The 22,638-nt window shown below is 58.7% G+C and overlaps 10 protein-coding genes and 1 non-coding gene across 11 annotated transcripts; 5 read left to right on the top strand and 6 right to left on the bottom strand.

Annotated features, from left to right (window-relative positions):
• Window positions 1–1,099: 1,099 nt before the first annotated feature.
• On the top strand, window positions 1,100–2,660 carry B0H64DRAFT_428215 (uncharacterized protein; the record flags this gene model as incomplete). The annotated part of the gene is made up of 2 exons (XM_062805832.1): window positions 1,100–1,159; window positions 1,251–2,660. 2 exons carry the CDS (start codon window positions 1,100–1,102, stop codon window positions 2,460–2,462), a joined length of 1,272 nt encoding a protein of 423 aa, XP_062663604.1. The 3' UTR covers window positions 2,463–2,660.
• Window positions 2,661–2,799: 139 nt separating this feature from the next.
• On the bottom strand, window positions 2,800–4,374 carry B0H64DRAFT_437273 (uncharacterized protein; the record flags this gene model as incomplete). The annotated part of the gene is made up of 1 exon (XM_062806233.1): window positions 2,800–4,374. One exon carries the CDS (start codon window positions 4,372–4,374, stop codon window positions 2,800–2,802), a length of 1,575 nt encoding a protein of 524 aa, XP_062663603.1.
• Window positions 4,375–4,523: 149 nt separating this feature from the next.
• B0H64DRAFT_6902 (uncharacterized protein) lies at window positions 4,524–6,791 on the bottom strand. Its single transcript, XM_062808624.1, has 3 exons — window positions 6,480–6,791; window positions 6,012–6,411; window positions 4,524–5,957 (listed from the first exon to the last, which is right to left on the bottom strand). The coding sequence occupies exons 1-3, from the start codon at window positions 6,649–6,651 to the stop codon at window positions 4,640–4,642; spliced, it is 1,890 nt and encodes a 629-aa protein (XP_062663602.1). The 5' UTR covers window positions 6,652–6,791; the 3' UTR covers window positions 4,524–4,639.
• A 1-nt stretch (window position 6,792) lies between these two features.
• B0H64DRAFT_6901 (HotDog domain-containing protein) lies at window positions 6,793–8,262 on the bottom strand. The gene is made up of 3 exons (XM_062808623.1): window positions 7,803–8,262; window positions 7,694–7,742; window positions 6,793–7,621 (listed from the first exon to the last, which is right to left on the bottom strand). The coding sequence occupies exons 1-3, from the start codon at window positions 7,920–7,922 to the stop codon at window positions 6,861–6,863; spliced, it is 930 nt and encodes a 309-aa protein (XP_062663601.1). The 5' UTR covers window positions 7,923–8,262; the 3' UTR covers window positions 6,793–6,860.
• An 84-nt stretch (window positions 8,263–8,346) lies between these two features.
• On the top strand, window positions 8,347–8,469 carry B0H64DRAFT_t16. The gene has a single exon. It is a non-coding gene; the product is annotated as a tRNA-Arg (tRNA).
• Window positions 8,470–8,871: 402 nt separating this feature from the next.
• B0H64DRAFT_379927 (uncharacterized protein) lies at window positions 8,872–10,601 on the bottom strand (the record flags this gene model as incomplete). Its single annotated transcript, XM_062802702.1, has 1 exon — window positions 8,872–10,601. Exon 1 carries the CDS (start codon window positions 10,294–10,296, stop codon window positions 8,872–8,874), a length of 1,425 nt encoding a protein of 474 aa, XP_062663600.1. The 5' UTR covers window positions 10,297–10,601.
• Window positions 10,602–11,552: 951 nt separating this feature from the next.
• B0H64DRAFT_313567 (NADP-dependent oxidoreductase domain-containing protein) lies at window positions 11,553–12,569 on the top strand (the record flags this gene model as incomplete). The annotated part of the gene is made up of 2 exons (XM_062800167.1): window positions 11,553–12,125; window positions 12,207–12,569. Coding segments are annotated over 2 exons (936 nt in total), but the record flags the coding sequence as incomplete, so codon positions are not given.
• Window positions 12,570–13,064: 495 nt separating this feature from the next.
• Window positions 13,065–15,627, bottom strand: B0H64DRAFT_470209 (WD40-repeat-containing domain protein). Its single transcript, XM_062807822.1, has 2 exons — window positions 15,165–15,627; window positions 13,065–15,113 (listed from the first exon to the last, which is right to left on the bottom strand). Exons 1-2 carry the CDS (start codon window positions 15,276–15,278, stop codon window positions 13,107–13,109), a joined length of 2,121 nt encoding a protein of 706 aa, XP_062663598.1. The 5' UTR covers window positions 15,279–15,627; the 3' UTR covers window positions 13,065–13,106.
• Window positions 15,628–15,717: 90 nt separating this feature from the next.
• Window positions 15,718–16,696, top strand: B0H64DRAFT_6865 (ATP synthase E chain-domain-containing protein). The gene is made up of 3 exons (XM_062808619.1): window positions 15,718–15,948; window positions 16,215–16,407; window positions 16,462–16,696. Exons 1-3 carry the CDS (start codon window positions 15,925–15,927, stop codon window positions 16,530–16,532), a joined length of 288 nt encoding a protein of 95 aa, XP_062663597.1. The 5' UTR covers window positions 15,718–15,924; the 3' UTR covers window positions 16,533–16,696.
• Window positions 16,697–18,477: 1,781 nt separating this feature from the next.
• Window positions 18,478–19,901, bottom strand: B0H64DRAFT_6862 (uncharacterized protein). The gene has a single exon (XM_062808618.1). It carries the CDS (start codon window positions 19,617–19,619, stop codon window positions 18,582–18,584), a length of 1,038 nt encoding a protein of 345 aa, XP_062663596.1. The 5' UTR covers window positions 19,620–19,901; the 3' UTR covers window positions 18,478–18,581.
• A 1,530-nt stretch (window positions 19,902–21,431) lies between these two features.
• B0H64DRAFT_6778 (uncharacterized protein) lies at window positions 21,432–22,139 on the top strand. Its single transcript, XM_062808603.1, has one exon. The coding sequence runs from the start codon at window positions 21,649–21,651 to the stop codon at window positions 22,021–22,023; it is 375 nt and encodes a 124-aa protein (XP_062663595.1). The 5' UTR covers window positions 21,432–21,648; the 3' UTR covers window positions 22,024–22,139.
• Window positions 22,140–22,638: the final 499 nt, after the last annotated feature.

Below are 22,638 nucleotides of genomic sequence, written 5' to 3'. Positions count from 1 at the left end.
TCAAATCCAAGACGTACCTCATTAAATCAGATTTTGTTTAGTGTTCATTTCCACCCGAGGGTAGATCAAACAGTGTGAATAAAGATCATCATGCAAATGGTTCTTGAACAAGTCGGTGCGAGAGTGAATTACCTGACGAGAAACAAGTCAGTTAAATCCTCGTTTTGTCGAGAGTTCATCGAGTCGATGGACAAAGGCACAATCAGGTGACGAGTTCTCAACAAGAATTTCTCTCCGAGCCCCCCTCACAGGATGTACAGTCCTGCTTTTGGCGAGAGGAGACGGAGAGGCTTCGTTTATGTCCGCCCGTTCGTTCAAACTTTCGTCATAGTGCCACGAGGTGGGAAAAGAAGTTTGAGCATACCTGCGGTTGCTTGTTAGCGCGCTGATACAGACACAAAACAGAAAACAACCGAGAAGTAAAGAATCCAAATCAGACAAGGCTGAAACAAGTGGTTCCACATAGTGTATTCGGCATGAGGAATTCCCTATAATTGTACATTGATCATCACTTGGAGGGGTGCAGGAAAATAAAAAACCGACTAACCTTTTGAGAAAATGTGCCGAGTAACGGAAAACAGAAAGGAACACGGCAAGTCGGTCGACACTGGGCAGACGCGTTAGCGAAGGTCAGAAAAACCAGGCCCACACGAGTCGCTCCAAGTTGTGCTCTCAGCGGAATTGTTGTCCCCACGGGCTGGTCGGAGTTGGATTGTTGATCGATAATCATCACGGAAGCTGTGCAGCGGAATGGGGGAGGTGATTGCTTACCTTGTCGACTGACGATTTGCGTGTGTTGGAGGAAGTGGGAAAGCTGTGGGAGCTTTGGGAAAATTTGGACCATAAAAAGGCCTTGGGTGTGGGGTGCGATAAGATAGGCCAAATAACGTTTAGCGGCTTTTCTTCCTCTGGTCGCACGTGGGTCACTCTGTTCGTTGGTATTCATACTGTGTGGTTTGAGTGGCGGTTAGGTTATCGATAAACCACCCGATTAGATCCCGGGTGCTCCCGCCGCTGGCTCCCTCCCTCCTCCTTACATCTTCCATTCACATTCAAGCCTTCCCAGGCTCTGGACTCATCGACTTGATCAACCAACACCATGTCTCCCATAGCGGGGATTTGGGCTCCCGCAGCCTTGCGCATGTTACGCATGCACTTGGTTAGCAACGCTCGAATGGCGACCAAGATGCTGCGCTCCAAGCTCGCGGCAGCCACGCGGCCTCTCAATGCCGAACTCCAACCCATCGCAGTCCGCACCGGCAACGCTCGCCAACCAGTTCACCCCCGCGGCGTGGCTGCGACAGCAGAAACGAACCGGCGGAACCAAATGGTACTCGTCCGCTAATCTCAACGCTACCGTTCGTCGCTTCATCAGCACCGGCGGCCACACCGGCTCGAAGCCCGGATTCCGCTTCGACCGCTCCAAGCTCCCGACCTCGACCATCTCCCGCGCCGTCAGTCAATTCACTGGCCGTGCTCCCTTCGCCTCTACGCTCCGCCCGAACCTCACTGGCGGCACCCTCGGTCGCACGGCAGGCGGTTATGGCATCCCGGGTGCTGGCCGCATCGGCGGAGTTCGCCACTTCAGCCATACCCCCGCCGCTCCGGCACAGGTCGTCCAGAACGTCAGCCAGGCGATGCGCGCCTTCTGGCTCTCTGGTCACCGAGCCCAGTTCAGCGGCGTGGGACCCAACGGCGAGAAGCGGTACCGCGCTATCAGCGCCACACAGGACGACGCGCGGATGACGATGGCCAAGGCGATGATGACCCACCGGCCCGTGCCGGGTGCCTTTATCGACTTCAAGATCAGCCCCACCGTTACTGCGCTCAGCTCGCTTGGCATGATGATGCCTTTCATGAGCATGGAGGAGCAGGTTGCCGCCGGCGCGACGCTCAATGCTGAGGGCTTCCTTGACGTCCTCTCGGTGGACTTTGCGCGCGCGCTCAAGGACTTGGCAGCGACTATGACAGACTTGAAAAGTCTCGCTAGGCTGGGGGATCTGCCCATCTCACTTGAGAAGAACAATGTTTTGAGGGTACGGTTCCCCGGAATGGACGCTGAGTCGGTCGAGCGGCTGTGCGACGACGTCGGTGTCAAGCGTGGGGTCGTCGGCCAGGATCCCAATTTTAATGCCAACCCTGCTGTTGACGTTGCGCTGCGCTTCCCTTTCGCGCCGGATGACAAGGGCGAGGACACCATCACCTCCCCAGGCGGCTCTCTCCGGTCACACCGCTCAGGGCCATCGTCGACCTCGTCGGGCGTGGAGGACGCGTTCATCGTGGACGAGTTCGAAGAAAACCCATGGCGTGTTTCTTCGGGGTCGGAGCTGGAGGGCTATGAGAGCATGTCGCCGCCGATCATGAGCAGCTCGGGGGAGCATTGCTCGGAGGACTTTGAGGGGTTGGAGGGCGTGTACCGGTTTTTGGAGGAGTGTGATAGGGCCAGGGGCCGTTTCCAGTGATTTGTGGAAACTCCTCTGGTAGGGTAGCGGGCGTTTTGGAATAAGGGAAAGGGCATAGGTATGAATTGGAGGTCGTCACTCTCTTCTCTCTTTTGTTTAGGTAGCCCGAGAACACGCACAACGGGTTATCAGTGCCCAGCAGCTTGTCGCCGACAAGGCAATGGTAAACAGCAGAATGCAATTTTGATTATGCAGTCGAATTCGCTCTCGATATTACACCAGCCGTGACCACTAGTTCGAGTGTTCGACACCATGCCGCTACTTGGAAAAGAATGCAGTACGTACTTGTACAGTCCATTCGCCCACTCCTATTCCCTCGACCTCCCACTTCAGCCTCTCACACATCTACCAACTTCTCAACCTTCTCCGTACCAACGGGCTGCACAGCGCCGCAAGCCACCCGCCCGTCCTCCCCCTCCCCCTCAACCACATTATCCAGCACCGATTCCGGAATCGCAGCAAGCCCACCCTCACTTTGCATCTGCCCACCACCGCCGCCAGCAGCAGCAGTGGCAGTAGCAGCAACAACGGCAGCCGCGTCCACCGCCGGCCCCCTCAACGGAACCCCCTTCCCCACCACCGGTCTCCCACGCAGCCTCTGAAGCGGGTTCATCCCCCTCCTCCTCGGCCTCGCATAGTTACCACCGCCACCACCACCACCACAACCAGTACCACCACCGCCGCCGCCGCCGCCGAGCCCCAACTCCCTCAGCAACGCCATCGCCTCCTGCAACTGCGCTCGCATCGCCCTGTTGCTCATCGCGCTTCCCCCGCCCGCAGCAGCAGCACCGCCACCGGTGATTTCTTCCGCCTGGGTGTGGTCGTGGGCGTGGGCGTGGGCTTGGGAGTGGGGGAGCAGTCCCCGCCGGCGCGCGACGCCGAGTCGGACGTCGCGGGAGTCTAGCGTGCTGGTATTGCCTACGGCGGGGCCTGGTATGGGGTTGGTGTGGTTGGTGTGGTTGGTGTGGCTGTGGTGGTTGTGGTGGTTGTGGTGGGTATCGGTGAGATGGGGGGGCTGCTGCGTGGTATGCTGCTGTTGCGGATGCTGGAGATTCTGCTGATGATGCTGTTGATGATGTTGATGCTGATGGGAATGCACACCCAACGCATGGCCGGGCCCCACGCCGGCGCCGGGTGCGGTGGCAACCCACCACCACGCGGGGATCTTGCGCAGGCCGACGGCGGCTAGCTCGGCGGCGGTTTCGGGCATGGCGTGTAGGTAGCGGCAGCGCAGGCCGAACTTGCAGGTGCCGTAGTGGCACCAGTGGCGGCAGTACTCGGTTCTGGCGCTGCTGGGGGTGTCAGGGTTGTTGGTAGTGGAGGAAGAGGTGGTGGTAGTGGTGGTGCTGTTGGTAGGGGTCGTGCTAGTGTTGATAATGGCTGAAGGGGTGGGCTGAGTCTGTGGGGGATGGGGTTGCTGTGGGTTGTGCTCTGAAGCTGTGATGGTGCCTGCGCGGGCGCCGGTGTGGGCATCGTTCGGATGGGCTTTTATGTGGTCTGCCGGGTGGTCTTCCGGTGTGGGTGTCGGGGTAGTGGTGCCCTTGCTTTCATGGGACGCGGAAGCAGATATGGGCGACGAATACCGGGCGGCGGCGTCGGCAGTGGCACCATTGCTCGGCTTTGCCTCCGCATTCTTCGCAACCGCAGCCTTCTGGCGAGCGGCAGGGGTGGCATGGTGGATGATTTTGACGGGGTACGCGTACTTGCTTCTGCTGGCGACGCCCAGGTTGCAGAGGCCGACGGTTTGTTCTACTGAAAGCTGGCGCGGGGCGTCGGGGATGTCGAGCCACTCCGGGAGCTCGTCAACTGCAACTAGGGGTACAATGGGACCGGGGCGGGTATAGGTTCTGCCATCGGCGGCGGTATGCTTGGTGTCGGGCCTGACGATAAAGAAACGGGGTTGAGCAACCATGGTGAGGTATGGTCGGGGTGGGTGGGTATGCATGATGAGAGCGGTGATCCGGAATAGGGTAGAAAAGGGAGGAGAGTAGGAGCATCTTGATAGACTAATGTTGGGTTAGGCAGTTGACTCCCCGATCGTCGTTGCCTTCTCATGCATCGGCCCGCAAGCAACAAACTCTGCGGCTTTGGCCAGACAAAGACATCAATCAACACCATGAGCCAAGCAAACACGGCGAGATTGCGCTCATTCAAACCACCTCGTCAAGAGCAACCTATCACCGTCTCTCAACCCTAATCCTTGCTTCCAACCCATCGACACAATACCCAAACTGCCTCGGCCCATCCCTGAGCTCAACCTCACGCCTCACCCACCTCCCACCCTTCCTCTCCAACCCCGCCACCTCACCCCCAGCAGCGCCCCCCTCCTCCTCCCTCCGTTCCCACTCGGCCTCCCTATCCTCCTCGTCACCCTCCCCCTCGGCCTCGTCAAACCCACCCACCGGATCCCACTCGCCCGTCTCCCACACCAACCTCACCCTTAACGGACTCAACCCAAACACCCTCCCCACAACCCCCTTAACAGCATAGATATCAAACGACTTGGGCACCTGCACCCGCCTAACCACCTCTTTACCCTCACCACCACCACCACCACCACAAAACACAAACTCCACCCCCACCACCCTCGCCTCCAAAAACCCCGCATCCACCACCTCCCCCCTTCTCACAACCACCGGCTCCCCATACAGCTCACACAACTCCGCCCAACGGCGGTGGCGCGCCAGCACCACACCCTCTTCCTTGGTGTCACCCCCCTCGGGCACGGCAGCCAGCTGGCGGGCGATGCGCGAGAGGTAGAACATGTCGGCGTCGGCGCGGTCGGCGGGCGTCACGGCGCTGAAGTTGAGGGTGCGCAGCGCGGGCAGGCGGGCGAGGGTCAGCATGTAGGCTTCTTCGGATTTGCGGGCGGAGGAGGCGGTCGGGCGCGGGGTGATGCGTTCTGTGAGGGGGAATATGGGTTTGGGGGGTGTTGGGATTGAGGTGGGGGTTGGTGTGGTGGTGGTGGTGGTGGTGGTGGTGGTGGTGTCGTCGAGGTCCGGGTCGGTGTAGAGGGGGTTGTGCGTTAGGCGGAGGGAGGTGAGGCCGGGGATGGTGGCGGGGAGGGCGTCGATGAAGGTCCAGGAGGCGATTAAGTTGTAGGAGAGGTCGAGGTAGTGGAGGTTGGGGCCGAAGATGGGTGGTGGGGAGGATGGGGGGTTGATGGTGGAGATGTAGTTGCCTTTGAGGAGGAGGTTGCGGAGGGTGGGGATGGTAGCGAGCGGGGCGAGGGAGGAGAGGGAGGTGAAGTCGTTGAGCTCGAGGTGGAGGGAGACGAGGCTGGTGGCGAATGGCGCGGGCGGGATGGCGGTGAGGGTTGAGAGTTGGTTGGAGCCGGCGTGGAGGGTGGTCAGGGAGGGGAACTTGGAGGCGATGTGGCATATCTCCTGCCACGAGAGGAGAGTGTCTTCGAGCGCGAGCTCCGTAACCCCAGCAAAGGCATCCCCGGCGGATTCTAGGACTTCATCGTCGAAAATATCCCTAAACCGGTTTCCACTAGCAATTCATGTCAGCACCCGAACGCTATCCGACGGAAGCAAACAAACGCACTTGACCCTCAGGCTCCGCAACAGTTTGAGCTCTGAACAAATCTGCACGACGGGCCCAAACCGCTCAAACAAATTCCTGCTCAGGTCCAGCTCCCTAACCTTGGGACAGACCTGGTGGATGGACTGATGGCCGTCCCTCTCCGGGTCCGTGGCATGAGCAACCTGCACGCCATCGAGGATGACGAACTGCAACTCATCCAATTGGGCCTGCTGGCGGCTGATCTTCTCAAATCCGACCTCCTCGGCAACCTTTCCCGAGAACTTGATTTGCCTTGCCGGGGTTTGGTTCTGGCTCGGACCACGGGCGTACTTGAAGGTCAGCGCTGAGAGGAAGGTTTGGGGCGCATCCGGTGCGCGCGTGGGGCGGACGAAGGAGGCGGCATTTGGAGACTGGGATAAACCTGAGAAAATGATTAGAATAGTTGGGCATAAAAAGGAAAATATACATTGAGTGTGTCGGGGGTTGTACATGAAAAATAGCGGACGCCCTTGTGTTGTCCGTCGTGTTTACCCCGCGAGGGGTCATCCCACTCCACACCCAACCATGAACCCGACGTGCCCGCAACCTCACCAACGTATCTCACGGTGCAGGGCGCGCTGTCGTATGAGCGTCGCTCGCCGATTTGGGGAGGGAGGGCCATCTCGAGGTTGATGATTGAGGGTTGAGTGAGGGTTGGACCCGTTTTTGGGTTGTCCAGTTAAAATAAACAAGTCGATCCAGGCAGCAAGGAATTAACTTCCTACACATCAAGGAAGCATCACGCTTTTGTCACCACACTTAATCACCACCCTCAACATCAATAACAAAATTTAACAATATTTCTACAGCCTCATTCAAAAACCACCATATTTACAGCTTCCCCTTGGTAGGCGCAACGCACTTCATCAGGGCGCGACCGTTGCTCAGGCAGACCTTGCCGCCCTCAATCTTGACCTCAAAGCGAACCTCCTCCCACTCGCCCTGCTTCTCGCCCGTGCGCCAGGCCGACGTGACCAGCTTGTCGCCCGGGCGCACGGGGCTGGCGAAGCGGGCCTGGTACTCCTTCATGTTGGCCGGGTCGCTGGCGCCGAGGTGCTGCAGCAGGCCGTGGGCGGCCCAGTTCCACGAGTAGAGGCCGTGGATGATGACGCCGCCGAAGCCCATCTTCTGGCCGGGCGCCGGGTGCGCGTGCAGCGGGTTGTAGTCGCCGTTGAGCCGGTACAGCAGCGGCGTCTCCGCCGTCGTCTGCTTCTCGAACACCGCGTCCGGCTTGCGCTCCTTGGGCGCCGGGAAGTTGACCGTCGCGGGGCCCTTGGGCCCGCCCCAGTTGCCCTGCGCCACGTAGAAGGACGACGAGATCACCCGCGTGTACACTTCCCCCGACGACGCCTCCACCAGGTCCGACTGCGTGTCTACTACCGTCCCCGGGCGGCCCTTGTCGTACACGCCCAGCACCTTGGCGCGGATCTCGAATTTCTTGCCGGCTGACGACGCCGGGAGCGGCTTGAAGGACTGGAGTAGCCGTTGGCCGTCGACGACGCGGGTGGGGTCGAACACGGGTACGCCCGGGATGGGGACGGCCTTTTGGGCCGAGTAGAAGTCGACTACATCCTGTGCTGTGCCCTTGAAGGCTGTTGTTGGCTGGTGGTTAGTGCGCTGATTGCTGCTGTCAAGGGGAGGGAGAGCGTGGGCGGTGGACGTACTGAGGATGACGGGGTAGGTAGGGAAGACGGAGAAGTTGGGGTCGAGTTCCTAGTCACGGTTAGTTTACTCGCTTGTTGAGGGCCGATGGTGGACTCGCAGGAGGCATACGTAGAGGAAGTGAAGCTCGTCGACGGTGGCGCCAATCGAGTTGGCAAAGAGGAGGGCATCCCGCTTGGTCCAGCTGACCTCCTGCGGCGGAAACTCGAAACCAACACCAGGTCCGGACATGATCACGGTTGATACGGTGGTTATGGGTGTTTGGATGGGGTTGGAGAAGGTTGGGGAAGAAGTGGCAGACTCAATTGGATCCTTTAATGTCGGTCAATCTGGGCTTGAGATGCCGGATCCAAGCTATATATTTCCCAGGGCTCGCCGTCCGTAGCTGCCCGCCAAGGTGTCACCCGGCCTCCTGCTGCGGGGAGCATCCGACGCCGATGCCGCCAGCCGAGGTCCACAGGATAAACTTGCCGCCTCGCGTGCCCCAAACCGTTGTTGCAGGGTCCCCTGTCTCGGCCCGCTCTGAGCCTGACCTTTTCCACCTTGACCCCCTGTTTTGTCTTCCACTGTTCCACACACGAAGCACCACACCCACTCCATCCTCTCGAATAAAAATTGAAAACTTCTGCGGAGACTTTCAACAAGCGAGATGGCAGGTCCGCTGGCTCAATGGCAGAGCGTCTGACTACGATGTACGACTCCCTCAACTCCTGGGATAACCAGGGAGGATCGGATCGAAGTAATCAGGAGGTTCCAGGTTCGACCCCTGGGTGGATCGAGAAATGTGTGGTTTCGAGACCACGAGATACTTTTTGGAGATGTTTTGTATCACTTTCTACAAGGCCCGTCCTTTCTTTGTCTTTTTGCACCTACGTATGTTGGACCCTGTGTTTGCGTGCCGAACAACCCTAACCCGCGTTTACCAACCACAATAGTCCCGTCTCCTTGTTAAGCGTAATGGACAACACTGGTGGAGATGATGCTGAACTAAAGATGATGGTCCCGCTTGAGTAGTAGTTTTGTCTGTTATTGGGTTATGATTCCCAGGAGTGCTCCGAAGTCAGTGGTAGATTACCGGCGGTCATGCGTCGTCTTCGAGGCCGGTCATAGACAGACTTTAGATCAGCATCAAGCACTCCACCATTCAAAGCACTACACCATTCACAGCAGACACACCAAATCAAGCAAACTTATTATATTTCTTTACACCCGCCGGATGACGCTGCCCACCATTCACCCCCGTCTGCCGCGCATTAGACAACCACCGCCTCTCCCCACGCCTGCCACCATCCGACCTCGACACAACCGGCTGCCTGCCCACAGCTTTCCCATGCGGCCCAGGCGACGTCACCGCCTTCCCCTTCCCCTTCGAACCCTGCGCCCACTCCCCGCCCTTCCGCTGGTGCGCGCGCTTCTGCGCCTCCGTAGCCAGGGCATTCCCAGACCCCTTAGACCGTGCAACAACAACGGCCGGCTTCGCAACGAGCGTGGACGACGCAGGCGCGGCGGGCCCGAGCGCGCCGCTCATGACGAGGGGCGGCGGGGCCTGCGTCTGGCGGCGTCGGTACTTGGCAAAGCTCCGGGCGGCGTGGCGCGGCGGCGGCCGGGTGCTGTCGTGGACGCAGTCGTCGAATTCCAGGGGGTTCGTGAGCATGTCGTGCACGCGCCGCTCGAAGTACTCCATCTTGTCGACGGGCTTCCGAGGGGGCACCGCCGCTGCTGCTGCTGCTGTTGCTGCTGTCGTCTTGCTGCTGGCCGCCTCCGGTTTGGGTTTGGGGGGAAGCGGTGTCTCGGTCTTGGCCCGCTTGTGGACGCCCTCACGGGGACCGGGACTGGCCTCCTCGTTCGCTCGGGCCCGCTTCCTCGGGCTCGTGGTACCGTTGGCCACGGGGGAGGGCTTTCCGTTGGCGAGGGGCGAAGGGGACTGGACTCTGCCCGGCTTAGCCGGAGCTCCTAGGTTGGTGCTCTCGGGAGCAGCCTCGGCGGGGCCATCTCGCTTCCTCTTGGCGGGCGCAACCTCGGTCTCGCCCGGCTGAGCGGGAGTGGTGGTGGTGGCCGGCTTCGTGGTCGAAGGGCTGCGGCGGTGGGCGGAGACAGCGGCAGAGGCGAGGATGCGGCCCGATTCCTCGTCCGAAGAGGGCTCGTCGGCCTGGATTTGGCGGAGGTGCTTGATGAAGTCCGAATTGAGGGTTGGTCTTCGTGTTCGTCTCCACCACTGTCGTCGGAGCAGAAACAAGCTGACGGCCCTCTCAAGATTGCGATGACGCCTGTAGAGTTTGGCGAGTTTGCTGGGCGCCGGAGGTCTGCTGAGGTGACGGTGAAGGATGGGTGGATGGGCGAGCTGGTTGGACTTGGTCTTCCGATGTGAAGAAGAGAGCGGGAGGCCAGGCGATGGAGGCTGTGACAGTGAGAAGGCCGGTGACTTTCCGAGAAAAAGAAGTCTAGAATTTATCTCTAGAGAAGTCGAACGTCGGAGAACTTGTCGATGTTGTTCGGAGGAGAGCTGCAAAGTAGATGTGCGAGAAAGAACTGCTTGTCTTTTATGCTTTGCAGTCCTCAGGCGGTCAGTGCCAATGTCACTGACGCTGCTATTGTTCTGAACCATCCTGAAGATAAATAGATGAGAATATGTGATAGAAAAAAATCGCCAAAACTGCCGGCACAATAGGCCACTGAATGCCCGCTGACGAGGGCTGAATGAAGACCGGAGGATATCGCAAATGACAATAGCAACGAAATAACGAAACAATTGGCTGTGTGTCCAATTATATAATAAGGATGAAATAAACGGAAATAGTGCTGCCTGTATAATGAGCGGCCCCGGATCTTTCAATCAGTTCCTCAACCCCCACCAGTGAGGTTGAAGAATTGTCACCGACAATAAACTTGACATTTTTTTTAGAGTTTTGTTCCTGCCTTGTCTCAGCTCTTGGCATCGGATTGCCCCTTGTTCTCACTGTAAATGCCACCGTGTATAGTACTTTACACACTGTGGGTCTTCACACCGTGTTCGTCGTTGGTTTCTCTTGCTCGCTCCTTGGGGGTCGGGAAGGATAATTTTTCGGAGTAATTGGTTTTTATTATTATTTCTGTTACACCGGGGGCTGGGTGCGCGAATACGTAGCTACCTAGGTCTTGGGTTTCTCATCATGGAATGTCTCTACAGGACCGTGATTGCATCCAGGACCTCAGAATGTTATAAATCTCGGCGTCTTTGTTGTGCCGACCGCTCGAGGTTGACAGAGGCATTCTCGAAGGGAGAATTCCATCGCCGGAGTTTATGACTTTTGGTATCTTTTGAATCCGGCCCGCTTGTCAAACGGCGAAGCGCTATTCGTAGTTGATCGCCATGAGTGTCAAGAATAACTCCACGGGGTTAACGCCGGCCCTAACCCCTCGCCAAGCTTATCTCCTGTCCGCATCGCAACACTCGCCGTCTTGTACCTTGGTTTGTATGACGACGCGTCCCCAAACCTGCCTGTTTGTGCTATGTCCGCGGCGGAGAAAATATGTCCGCTGTCGTTACTGCCGGCGTCGCTTCCGGTATTCCACCTACTGTGGTAAAAACATCTCGAATCACGGATTTAGGTAGCGTAGGCGAGAATAGCGCCGTAGAACACCGATTCTGGGTAGCATGGGATAACGATGAAGTGGATATAAAGTCAGCTGGGACCATGGCCTCACCCCAGCTATTTCGTCTCTTCAACATCATACTCTAAGACCACAAGCAGTTTCACTACTATCACCTCACCTACCTTACTCACCAACATGCCTCAGATCAATGGTCAAGAAGTCGGCGCCACAGGCTACGGCCTCATGGGTACGTCTCAGCCTCTGCCTCAATCCACGACTTGGAGCTGACCATGTCCAGGCTTCACCTGGCGCCCCGACCCGACCCCCCACGAGCAAGCTTTCGAGGCCATGCGCGCGGCCCTCGATAAGGGCATGAACTTCTGGAACGGCGGCGAATTCTACGGCACGCCCGAGTGCAACTCCCTGACTCTCCTGGAGGCCTACTTCGCCAAATACCCCGAGGACGCCGACAAGGTAGTTCTCAGCATCAAAGGCGCTGTCGGGCCCCACGGCCCCGACGGTTCGGCCGAGGGCATCCGTCGTTCCATCGACAACATCCTCAAGCTGCTCAACGGCCGCAAGAAGCTCGACGTTTTTGAGTGCGCCCGCCGTGATCCCAAGGTATCCATGGAGGAAACCTTTGGCGCCATGCAGGAGTACATCGACAAGGGTCTGCTGGGCGGCATCTCGCTCAGCGAGGTGTCCGCGGCGACCATCCACGAAGCTGTCAAGCACACCAAGATCGTCGCCGTCGAGGTCGAGCTGAGCATATTCAGCCCCGACGTCCTCACCAACGGTGTCGCCGCCGCGTGCGCGCAGCACGACATCCCACTCGTCGCGTATTCGCCCATCGGGCGCGGCGTAAGTAACCCACCCCACCCCCACCCTCCTTTCACACCCACTTACAAGTACTTACCATCCCCCCGCGCGCCACCCCACCAGATCCTCGGCGGCAACCTGCGCACGCCCGCCGACCTCCCACCCCTAATCCGCACCTTCCCGCGCTTCTCCGCCGAGAACTTCCCGGCCAACCTCGCGCTCTACACACACGTCAACGAGCTGGCGCGGGCCAAGGGCTGCACGGCGGCCCAGCTGGCGCTGGCCTGGACGCGCCACCTTTCGGCGCGGCGGCGGGGGATGCCGACGATCGTGCCGATCCCCGGGTCGACGTCCGCGGCGCGCGTGGCCGAGAACGCGGTGCAGGTCGCGCTGGGCGAGGCCGAGATGGATGCGATTGATGGGATTCTGGCGACGTTTGAGGTCCGCGGGGAGAGGTATCCGGGGCATGTGGCGGTGAATACTTAGGTGTGGGTGCTTGGAGATAGGGTTTGGGTGCGGATGTCTAGGCCCGATCAGTTTTTGAACTTGCAGTGGCACGAAATAGATGGGTGTGTAGGATATCGACTGTCAGGAATAAAGAATGTGATTTTGGTCCACAGTGAGCCTCGAGAGGCGCTTAAGTATTGCAGAATTCATGGAAGAATCATTCATCATAAGCCGGAAACAAGAAGAAACTGAAATATGGAGGTGACTTACACATTGTTACATGATTCAAACCAAAGGCCAGCCAGATGGCTGGGAAACTGATCTTGTGCCAATGGTTTGGGTGAGGATGAAGCTTGAAAAAGCTTGGAGCGAGAAATTTAAGAGGATGGGTCGGTTTACGTAAGGGTTGGAGCTCCTCCTATAAAGAGGGTTAGGGTTTATTACTCTCATCACCCCTTGATACGAGAGTCAACAGGTGCCAGCCATGAATTGAATACGATATTATCTTCGTCGTCACAAACAGCCAGCCCCCCAGATCATTCCCATTACGCCCTGCTACACCCTAAAACATGGCCCTCACGCAGCGCCACCCTCCCCACCACCCACCGCCTCCAACCTATTCACCAACTTCTTGACGCTCGTCCACTCCTCATTCTTCAGCGCCTCCTTCCCGCCCAGATCCGGGCCGACCTCAAAGACCGTCACGGCCCCGTCAATGCCGCCCGTAGCCAGCCGCTTCCCCTCGCTCGGCTCCCACGCGAGCTTGTTCAGGCTCTTGCTCAGCATGGTGCGCCCGTCCTTGCGCGGGCTCGGCGAGATGCGCGAGAGGGGCTCCTCGGTCTCGACCGTGACGTCCCACAGCTCCAGCCAGCCGGCGCCGTCCACGAGGCCAAACACGCCGGGCTTGACGGGCGACCAGGCGGCGTCGTACACGACGTCCTCGCGCACAAAGTCCAGCAGCGGCGTGACCGCCGGCTCGAGGAGGCCCGCACCGCCCAGACCGCCCGCGCCCAGCACGCCTCCGGCCCCGGCCCCGGCACCCACCGCGGAGCCGCCGACGGCCGATGTCGCCGCGGGGGCGCGCACCTTCCACAGCTTGACACTCCAGTCCAAGCTCGCCGACAGCACCAGGTCGCCGAGATCGACGGGCCCGCGCGCCGGGTGGAACGAGACCGACATGACGGGCGCGGCGTGGCCGCGGTAGCTGACGCGGGTGTCCACGCCGGCCTTGGCGCCGGCGCGGTCGTACCGGTGGCAGGGGTAGATGGTGCCTTCTTCGGAGCCGACGAGGAAGAAGGTGGGGTCGGCCTGCGGGAAGCCGATGCAGGTCGGGGCGAGGTCCTCGGTCTTGGAGGGCGGCGGCGCCGAGAGCGTCATGGCCTCCTGGGGCTGGGCCAGCATGTCGACGCTCCAACCGCAGACGGCGCCGTCGGTGGAAGACGAGATGATGTTGTTGGCGTTTTGCGTACCGACAATGTCGACGCAGTATACCGGATGAGTGTGGCCGGACCCGGTGAGGGGCGTCTTCTGCACGGGCGCAGACCGCGCGCGCGTGTCCCAGAGGAGGACCTGCCCGCTATAGGCGCCGCCGATGATGAGGTTCGGGTGGAAGGGCGAGAACTTGGCCGTGAGGATGTCGGATTGCGCGTGGAAGACGAATTCGGGCCGGTCGTTCAGATGGAGGTTCCAGACCTGGACGATGCCATCCGGGTCGTGGGGCGCGGTAGGATTCTTGGTGTAGGATGCAAGAAGGAGTTCGGGGAATTTGGGCGAAAAGTCAATAGAACTGACCATGCGCTTCTTGGACCACCGCTCGTCGTAGAACTGCGCGATCTCCTTGACTTTCCGCCGGCCTTTGCCTCCTGTGTTGCCGCTCTGCTCGTCGTCGTCGTCCACGTCGTGCACCTGCAGGGTGTAGTCGGTGAGGATGTCGTATTCTTGGTCCAGCGCCTTTTCAATGACCTTGGTCGACCTGTCGATGAAGTCCATAAAGTCGTCCGACTGCGTAACCGCCTTCAGCTCATCACTGTTAAGTGCCCGGGCCGGAAAGTTGGCCGCAGCGGACGGTTTGAGAACGCCATCCGTCACAAGGTCCTTGGCCGCCCGGAGTTCCTCTTCGATCTCCTTCCGTATGTTCTCCCTCAGCTCTTCCTCCCTGTCCCGCTCTCTCCTACTGAGCCGCTTACTAGGCGATGCCGTGACCGGTGGTTCCTCGCCTTCGGATTCGGACCAGGCGCGCGACTTCCTTGGAGTCGTCCATTCGTCGGATGTCTGGACCCCTTTGCTGTACGAGTATACCTCTTTTATCGGCGACGGGGGGCACTCGTAAACCGTCTTGAAGGCGACGGTGGAGAGCACCTGGGGCTGGGAGGTGACCACCTGCCCATTCGCGGGGCCTGCAAATTCAGAAATGTCCTCGCTGAGTCCTCCCCCACTGAGAACGCTATTTGGCCTGCTGCCGAATCGTGCGGGAGAGTTGGCGCCGGTCGAAACAGAAACGGGTCTGCTCTCACGAACAAGGCTGTCGATGAGAGTCTCTATCTCCCGTCGGTTGTCTGCTCGGTTTGGGGTAGGGGAGATTATCTAGCCAACCGTCAGTTCAGCATTGAGCGAGGGTTGCGACGGGCGACCAACTTCGCCTGGGGCGACACTCGAGCGGGTGGCCTGGCTCGCTCGAAGTTCTCTCTGGCGCTTGAGCTCTGCGAGCTTTGCCTTTTTTGCGAGGATCTCATCCCGGCGGTGCTGCATACTGCCAAGTCTCGAGGCCCATCTAAGGGCTCAACCGGTGATGTTGAACGGATGGCGAAGACCTTGCCCGAACAATCGTAGTCTTTGAGCGCCGGTCGTAGGAGTCTGTGATCGAATGCCGATTCTTTCGTCGTCGCCGATCGTCAACAATGCCGCGATCTCGGGTATCCTAAAAGCAGAGGGTGCGTCCAAGAAAAGAACCGAACAACGAAGAGAGCAACCACTTTCGGCGTTCTACTCGGTTTGTCCCTGCAGATGTACTGACTGTATGTACAAAGTACGAATCCAGGCGCTCATGCCGCGTCGCGCCTCCCCAAAGACGACAGGGGTAACCGCTCGGTGTAATTACACCGGGGTGTCTCGTATCACCTGACACAATACACAATCCAGCGCCCCAGTTGTTGAAGCCGGGAGCTGCTGCCACTCACCCGGCGGGCAGCCAAGTGAAAGTGGGTCTGAGCCGCGAGAATTTCCGAGCTCCCAAAACTTGCACCTCTCAACCACCGCCCGAACCGGACCCGACCCATCGACGACGACAAGCCACGGGATCAATTGACACCTTCAATTGACGGCCCCAGCCCCCGACGAGCCACTTCCCCGAACCCGAAGCGAAAGAAGTCGTGGGAACCCGATATATTCAGTCGCAATGTCGTCCACGTCCGGAGTTAACGTAAGTGCCACGGATGCACCACCAACACCCAATACCCAACACCGGCCCCAATCCTAGGCCTGCACCGCAACTCTCTCGCTGGACGAGGTACATCAGCGCAACCTCCGCCTTTATGCGTGAGGTCAAGAGCTAGGGAGAGAGGTTGAAAAGGATATTCAAGATTCCGGTCGAGGTTGAAGATTGGTTCCAGGTTGGGTTGCGGGACAAATCGACCACACCTCGGTTATTCTCAGGAATTAGCTCAGCTAACGTTGCGGCCCACGCAGGTCCTCCGGTATTCCGTCCTCGGCCTGGGTGTCGTCTACGGCTTTAAGCACCAACGGAGCATCAACTCGGCGCAGAAGGCGGCCGCGGCGCAGCGCGAGTATGAGCACAAGCAGGAGTTAATAAACAAGGCCAAGAGCGCCTACGCCAAGTCGAAGCAGTCCACCACCGCCAGCGCGCCCGCCTCATCAGGGGGTGAGTTCCACCTCGCTCCTCTTTCCGGTAACACGTTGGCTAAACCTATCATAGTGAACCAAGACCTGACGTCGCCCAATTTCGACCTCGAGGCCTTCATCGAGGGGGTAATGAACCAAAAATAAGCTACGCCCTGGCATAATCTTGGGAGCCAAGGAGCTGCTGGAGCTGGGTGGAAGGAAAACAACAGGTTGAACTCGGCATAGTGCCCGAGGATCAAGTGTGGGGGCGGGCGAACGAACGACGCCTGGGAAGGATAGAAGGCGAGGGCATGCGCTGCGTCGACAATGACGGCCGGTCACAACCGAGGATCGCGGGAGACGGCCCCGTAACTGGGCAGGCATGGTGTATTATTGCGTACACGTCGCATCCACGGCATAGAGATTTTCTTTCCTATTTAGGCTCATGTCAAGGCTGTACATGTGTACATTATGAATTAGACGCGAGTTGGCCATGGCGCTGGGGATTGTACCTCTCCTTCCCTCTATCTGTGTTTTCTTCCCCTTTCCTACCATTAACGCTATCCTAGACTCACCATCTTCACAGCCGCAGCCCCCCGACAACATCAACATCACTCGCCTGACTCGACTAGAACCAACCCCTTACGTCACCACGAATGCGTCACCCGCCCCTATCAAACCACCACCACCACTACCCGCACCCGCTCCGTCATCGCCAAATCCCTCACCAGGCCCAACCGCCCTCCCCAGAACGGAACAAAGTAGACCAACAACCGCAACCAAAACGCCGCAAAATCACCAAACCGCCCGCGCCCCAAACGCCTCCACGCTCTTCCACATCACGGCGATGGCCTGCCCGTTGTCGTGTGCTGTCTCCGGCGCGGTGCCCCGCCGAAAGAATAGGGGTGGTAGAGCAGCATGGTGAGGGGGGGGGCGAGCACGGCGCTGGTGTGGTGCTGGTGATGCCAGGGCTGGCAGCAACGTGCGGTGGATGAGGAGGCGCAGGAAGCGGAGTTGTGGTTCAAGGGGGATGCGCCAGAGGGGACGGCGGGCGGGCTCTTGGGTGGTCGGGGGGCAGACCGACCTCGGCGCTGTGGAGGTGCTGTCAGAGTTGGCTGTCCCAGGGCCGGATGACGGTGGCGGCCTAGTCGGCGAGTTTGCGGTATTGATGTCGGCCAAGTTGGGGGAGAAAGGGGGGCGCTTAGATGCTGGAATCCCTCTGTCCCTGTCGGGTCTTGCTTTGTAGGCGATGGTACGCTGGTGTGTTACCCCGTGCAGCTGGGGTCTTACCTCGGGACAAGCCAGACCATCTGAGGGCTGTGAACTCGAACGAGCACTTTGTAAGGGAGTTCCTCCGGACTCTAGCCGCTATCCCGGCTAGCCCTAGCCGGGCGTTGCCGGTACACATGGCCGTCTCGAGAGTTGGGTAACACACATCGAGAACGGGAGTGTTGGCCTCTGTCAAAGTTTCCAGGTTGTTAACATAGCGGCTAGAAGTAGCATGCATAGGTAACGCGACAGACACATATCTGCCTGAGGCGGAAACCTCATGCCCAACAACTATTCTAGGGGTGGGAAAGAATTACTGATATGACACCACGTGAAAGCACTAGACTTCTTAATTCAAGAAAACGAAAGGATTCTAACAACTGTGTGAAAGTGGCCCAGTACCGAAGTATCTCGCCCCAGAAATGATCTAAATATATCCTACAGCTCCCTTTCCTTCACATGGATGGTCCTCTCATCCTTCCTCGCCCAAATACACATTAGCCTCCCTGGAACAGCGTCACACAGCAAGTCAAGGTCAACACAGAGCGCACGTGTATCAATTGTTTGTTTTGTTCGTGTATCAATCGGCTAAAACCCCTATCCCAATGCCCAGGCCCGTGGTATCCTCCCTTTCATTCCCTAACCCTTTCTCAGTAGAATCCGTAAAAAGCCAGCCGCGCCCCCAATGCGAAACCGGGTCTTCCCAATGCCCCGTACCCCTTTCGGAGAACCATTAGTGGCCCCGCGTATGGCGAGGTAGGATTAAGCCTTTTTCTATAAAAATCTCTCTCCTCACTTGGGTGGCTTGGGAGACGACGCCGTGGTGGCGAGGCTGGATCCAGTCCATAATACGATTAAAATCAAGGTGTTTCTGATGTGTGGTGTAAATTTTGAGGTGTGTGTCGTCTCGGAAAGTATTGCGCCAGGTTTCCAACAAACCCCACGTTACGCACCCGGTTGCGCCGTCTGTTGAGATCGGCTCTCCGACTGTGTTGTTCGCCGGCCGCTGGATTCTGGTGGACGAACGTCGGCACGGGGAGGATAAACGCCGACCCTTGTGAGCGTGTTCAGGACATTAGAGTACCTGATCAAAGGCCGCGAGCTCGAGCTAGCCGCAGATGACTGCACTGGCCTGCGCCCTGACTGGAGAGCCTGCCGAATCATGTCGTGCAGGAAGTCGGGTATTTCGTCCCAGTGGCCGGACCTAGCGGCGGCCATCATCCGCGGCGGAAAGATATCGTCGGCGGTAAGCGTGCTGTGCGGCCCCGGGAACCGGGCGATTTGGTCTGCCACATGAGGCAACTCCCCTGATTCTATGGCGTGTTTCAGCCAGTTCTCCCACTCCTCGTCGAGCGGCATCGAGTTATCCCCGGACATGTTCCGCATGGCGACCCGCTGCCGGAGCCGCTCATTCAGAGCCACCCCGACGCTTTCCAGTTCCCCGTCACTCTCCTCGTCCTCCTCTTCCTCTTCCTCGTTCTCTTCCTCGTTGTCTTCATCATCGTCCTCCTCGATTCCGTCATCGCCTTCTATCGGCCCTTCTGTCTCCTCCGATTCGGCGCGCTGCGACTGCGCAGAGTACGGGTCGTCGGGATCGGCGTAGTTCGGAAACCCGTCGGCGGTAGTGTCGCGGATACGGATGCCCTGGTCCCGCTCAAACCGTTCCTTGGCCCATTTTGTGCCTTCCCACTTTGTCAGACCCGAGATTTCGGCGGGAGTCAGCCGTAGGCCGTCAAGGGCGCGGAAAAGGCGACGGTGCCATGGCCACCTGCTGAGGCGGATGCGGTGAATCGGGTGTGTGTAGTCGAGGCCGGGATACTTCGCTTCCGGCGTATCCAAGTGACCGTAGAACGAATGTGTCTCTTGCCGGACTTCGAGAATAAGATACCTCTGAAGGAGGGATTGGAAGTTCTGGGGATCCGACTGCCGGGGCTTCGGGAACATGTACTCGTAAACGAGCGATTCGATAGGGCGACATTTCATCTTGGCGGCTCCTTATCCTCGCTGTAAGGATTGTGCGCAGTTTGGTGTCGGGTGCAAAGAGGGTGGGTTAAGCAAGGTTGGTTGAGCGTCACGTCACCGCGAAGTCGCCAGATATGGAAGCCCCAGGGTTACTATTGCTTGTGCCCTTGTTCGGCCCTAGTCGAGAGAGCCTGTTGGGGGAATGAGAGTGGAGGTCGGGGATGGGATGAGGCGGTGAGGGTTGGGGGGTTTTCGTCTGTTCCTGTCGTCCAGATCGACGCCACGCGACAGGCAGGCGGGACGCGGTCAGGCGATGAGGTTGTGAAGGGAAGGAGCGGCGTTGTTAAGAAAGGAGGAATTTTGGGGTCCACGGACCCGGCGGATCTTGATGGTCTTAATGTAGGACACGAGGCTCTTGGGCTGTGTCTCTGGGCCGGGGTTGGTCCCTGGGGTTGGCTGTCGGGTCGTGGCGGGGGGTCTGGATCAGGAAGCGGGTGGTCGGTATTGCGAAGGGATCCCTGAAAAGTCGCATGGACTGAACTGGTTGGACCTGTCGCGCGCGCGGGACTGGAAGGGCGAGGGAAGCTAAGAAAGAGCGGGCCCAATAACGACAGGCTCGTCAAGACCGGGGTGTAGCGTGTTGGGAGAAAAAAAAAACTTGAAGGGTAACCGTTTTGACAGGTTCCCGAAAGTCCACGAGTTGTCGTGGGCCGGTTGACTGGCTGGGCTGTGGAGAGATGCAATTCGATGGCGGGTGAGACCACTGGTCAGGAACATGCCCGGGACACTCGCTCAGCAGGCCGAGTTCGGTCTGTTCAGCACGACTCTGCCCACTCGAGCTCGGGAGGGGCCCAAGCTCACATGCGCTCAACTCGGGTTTTACAAACAGAACCCAGGTGCCAGGTGCCTACCAAGCAAGCTACAGCATACAATATTCGTACACAGTAAGCTCTGAGAGGCAGGGCTTGTCACTAGTGAACGAGTGTATTTGTCACGGTGTCATCCGTCATCCCAAGAATTCGATGCACCCCACGAAGCGGGTTCGAGGCGGGTAATTCAGAGCACGCCACGACACTTACCAGCCCTGTGCCTCCTCGGGTCCTTTCTTAGAATACCATCAGGAGATAGGGAGATCGGGTACACACATGGTCACTTGACTGGAGAGTGGCTTCACTGGCTTACCTGACTCCCCCGGAAGGTCCTCTTGTGGAATCGGCATCGGGAACGTCGGTTGGCTCCTTCTTCGGTGGCTCCCAGCCGAAGTGGATATCCCCGGGAGATCTGGAGTCCACAGCATGTGGACCAGCGTGCCAGCCCGGCTGACCCACCTGACGGCCACGACCGCCCCTCCGCAGCCACGCCGCCTTCTTGTCGATCTTGTGAGAGTTTGTCCAGTGACGGGGGTTTTATTCAGGGACCTGTATCCGAACCCCAGCTAGGCTACCGGATTTCTTTTCCTATTTTTCTTTTTTTCTTTTCGTTACTAAAAAATCGCAACTGCGCCTCCAGTCTTCAACAAACTTTCTCCCATCAAAGGCAAACTGTGACAAAGACCTCAGGATCCACTCCCCCCCTCGTCTCCGCTTTTTTAACAGCTCAGATGGCCCACGCTGCATCGGATTCCAGCTTCTCAACGCCAAACAACCTTCCAAGACTCGAGGTTACACTTTGATAAACCGAGCCTGCCTTGGTCTTCACCCAAAATTGCGACGAATGAAGTTGAACACTGAGCCAATAAAGCAATCGGAGAAAGCCGTTTCGAAACGAACCCCGCAGAAAATGACTTGCCGCGAGCTATCTCGGTTCTAGCCCCTAGCCCTTGCTTCTGCGCGTCAGGAACCCGGCTCGCCTTGTTTTACTATTTTTGATTGTTCTGGCGAAGAGTCACATCTCGGGCAGGAATTGACCAACAGTTCATGCGCACGATTGGAATCATCAATCATCAACAGCCGAAAGCGAGGGGCCAGGTAGGGACGGGCATACTGTTTACATGCCCGCATTGATTGAGCCATAATGCGGCCAAGTTGGAGTTGCATTCTTCTTCTCGGATATGTCGTATTTCCTTTCTTTCCCTTCCTTGTCACTTCTTCCAGTCGCTTCTCTGAGTTACTCGGTCGTTATTCCCGCCACCAGGATTCAATTGATGAGTGGGCAGTTGGAGACCGAAGCATCGGCCAAGTCTGCGACCGCTCCTCCACCTCCATCCTCCGTCATTGCCTATCGACAATCTCCAAAGACCGCAGCTCGACATCTTGGACGGCCCATTAATATGGCTCGACTGGCGGTGTGCATGGGCGCCTACCCGTCGCTGTCCAATCAACGTGCTACCGCCCGGTTTGGCTGCTCCGTCGGCCATGGTCGCGCTCGCGGCGGCCTGCCCTCCAACAACGGCAACCGAGGGCGGTGGTGCGCACCGGCGAATTGATGCAGGAAACAAACGTGCCTGCGAGCGCGGGAGGGGGGCTGTTTTTCCAGCCACCGGCGTCTACTGTCGAACGAAGGCCCCAAGTTTGAGCAGCTGTGCCAGAGAAACGCATGACTGCGCCGCCGTTGTTGTTTCCATGTTTGCTTACCTGCCTGTTGGGACGTTGGCGGCGGATGCGCAATGTGCCACAGCCGCAGCGCTCCGGTCCATCGGGCCAGCTCCAACGCTAACTTAACCCAACTGCCTGCTTAGCGAGGGCCGGACCGGCCGGACAAGAACCCGGGTCAAGGCACGTTTTGGTTCTCCGTTCCCGACGCTGACCGGCCCTGGTTGTAACGCAACGCCACCACTTCCGACCTGCCCGCCGGCAAACCTTCCACGTCGGCAGCCACGCAGCAGCCCTTCAAAACGGGCTACTGCCACCCTGCAATTTCGCTCTCCGCTCCCTGCTCGCCGCAACCCAAGGGAGCAGATCGATTGGGAAGACCCCCCACCATCTCCCCTCTCATTTCGATACCCGCGGTTACCACCGGGAAGCGGAGTCCCGTCAGACGAGAAGGGATTTCCCTGGGCCGCCCAACACGGCCGCACCCGGCCTCGCCAGGCGGCCCACGG

Source organism: Chaetomium fimeti (assembly GCF_033439085.1).
Source record: "Chaetomium fimeti strain CBS 168.71 chromosome Unknown B0H64scaffold_1, whole genome shotgun sequence".
Lineage (NCBI taxonomy): Eukaryota > Fungi > Ascomycota > Sordariomycetes > Sordariales > Chaetomiaceae > Chaetomium > Chaetomium fimeti.
This window is presented reverse-complemented; position numbering and strand designations above follow the sequence as displayed.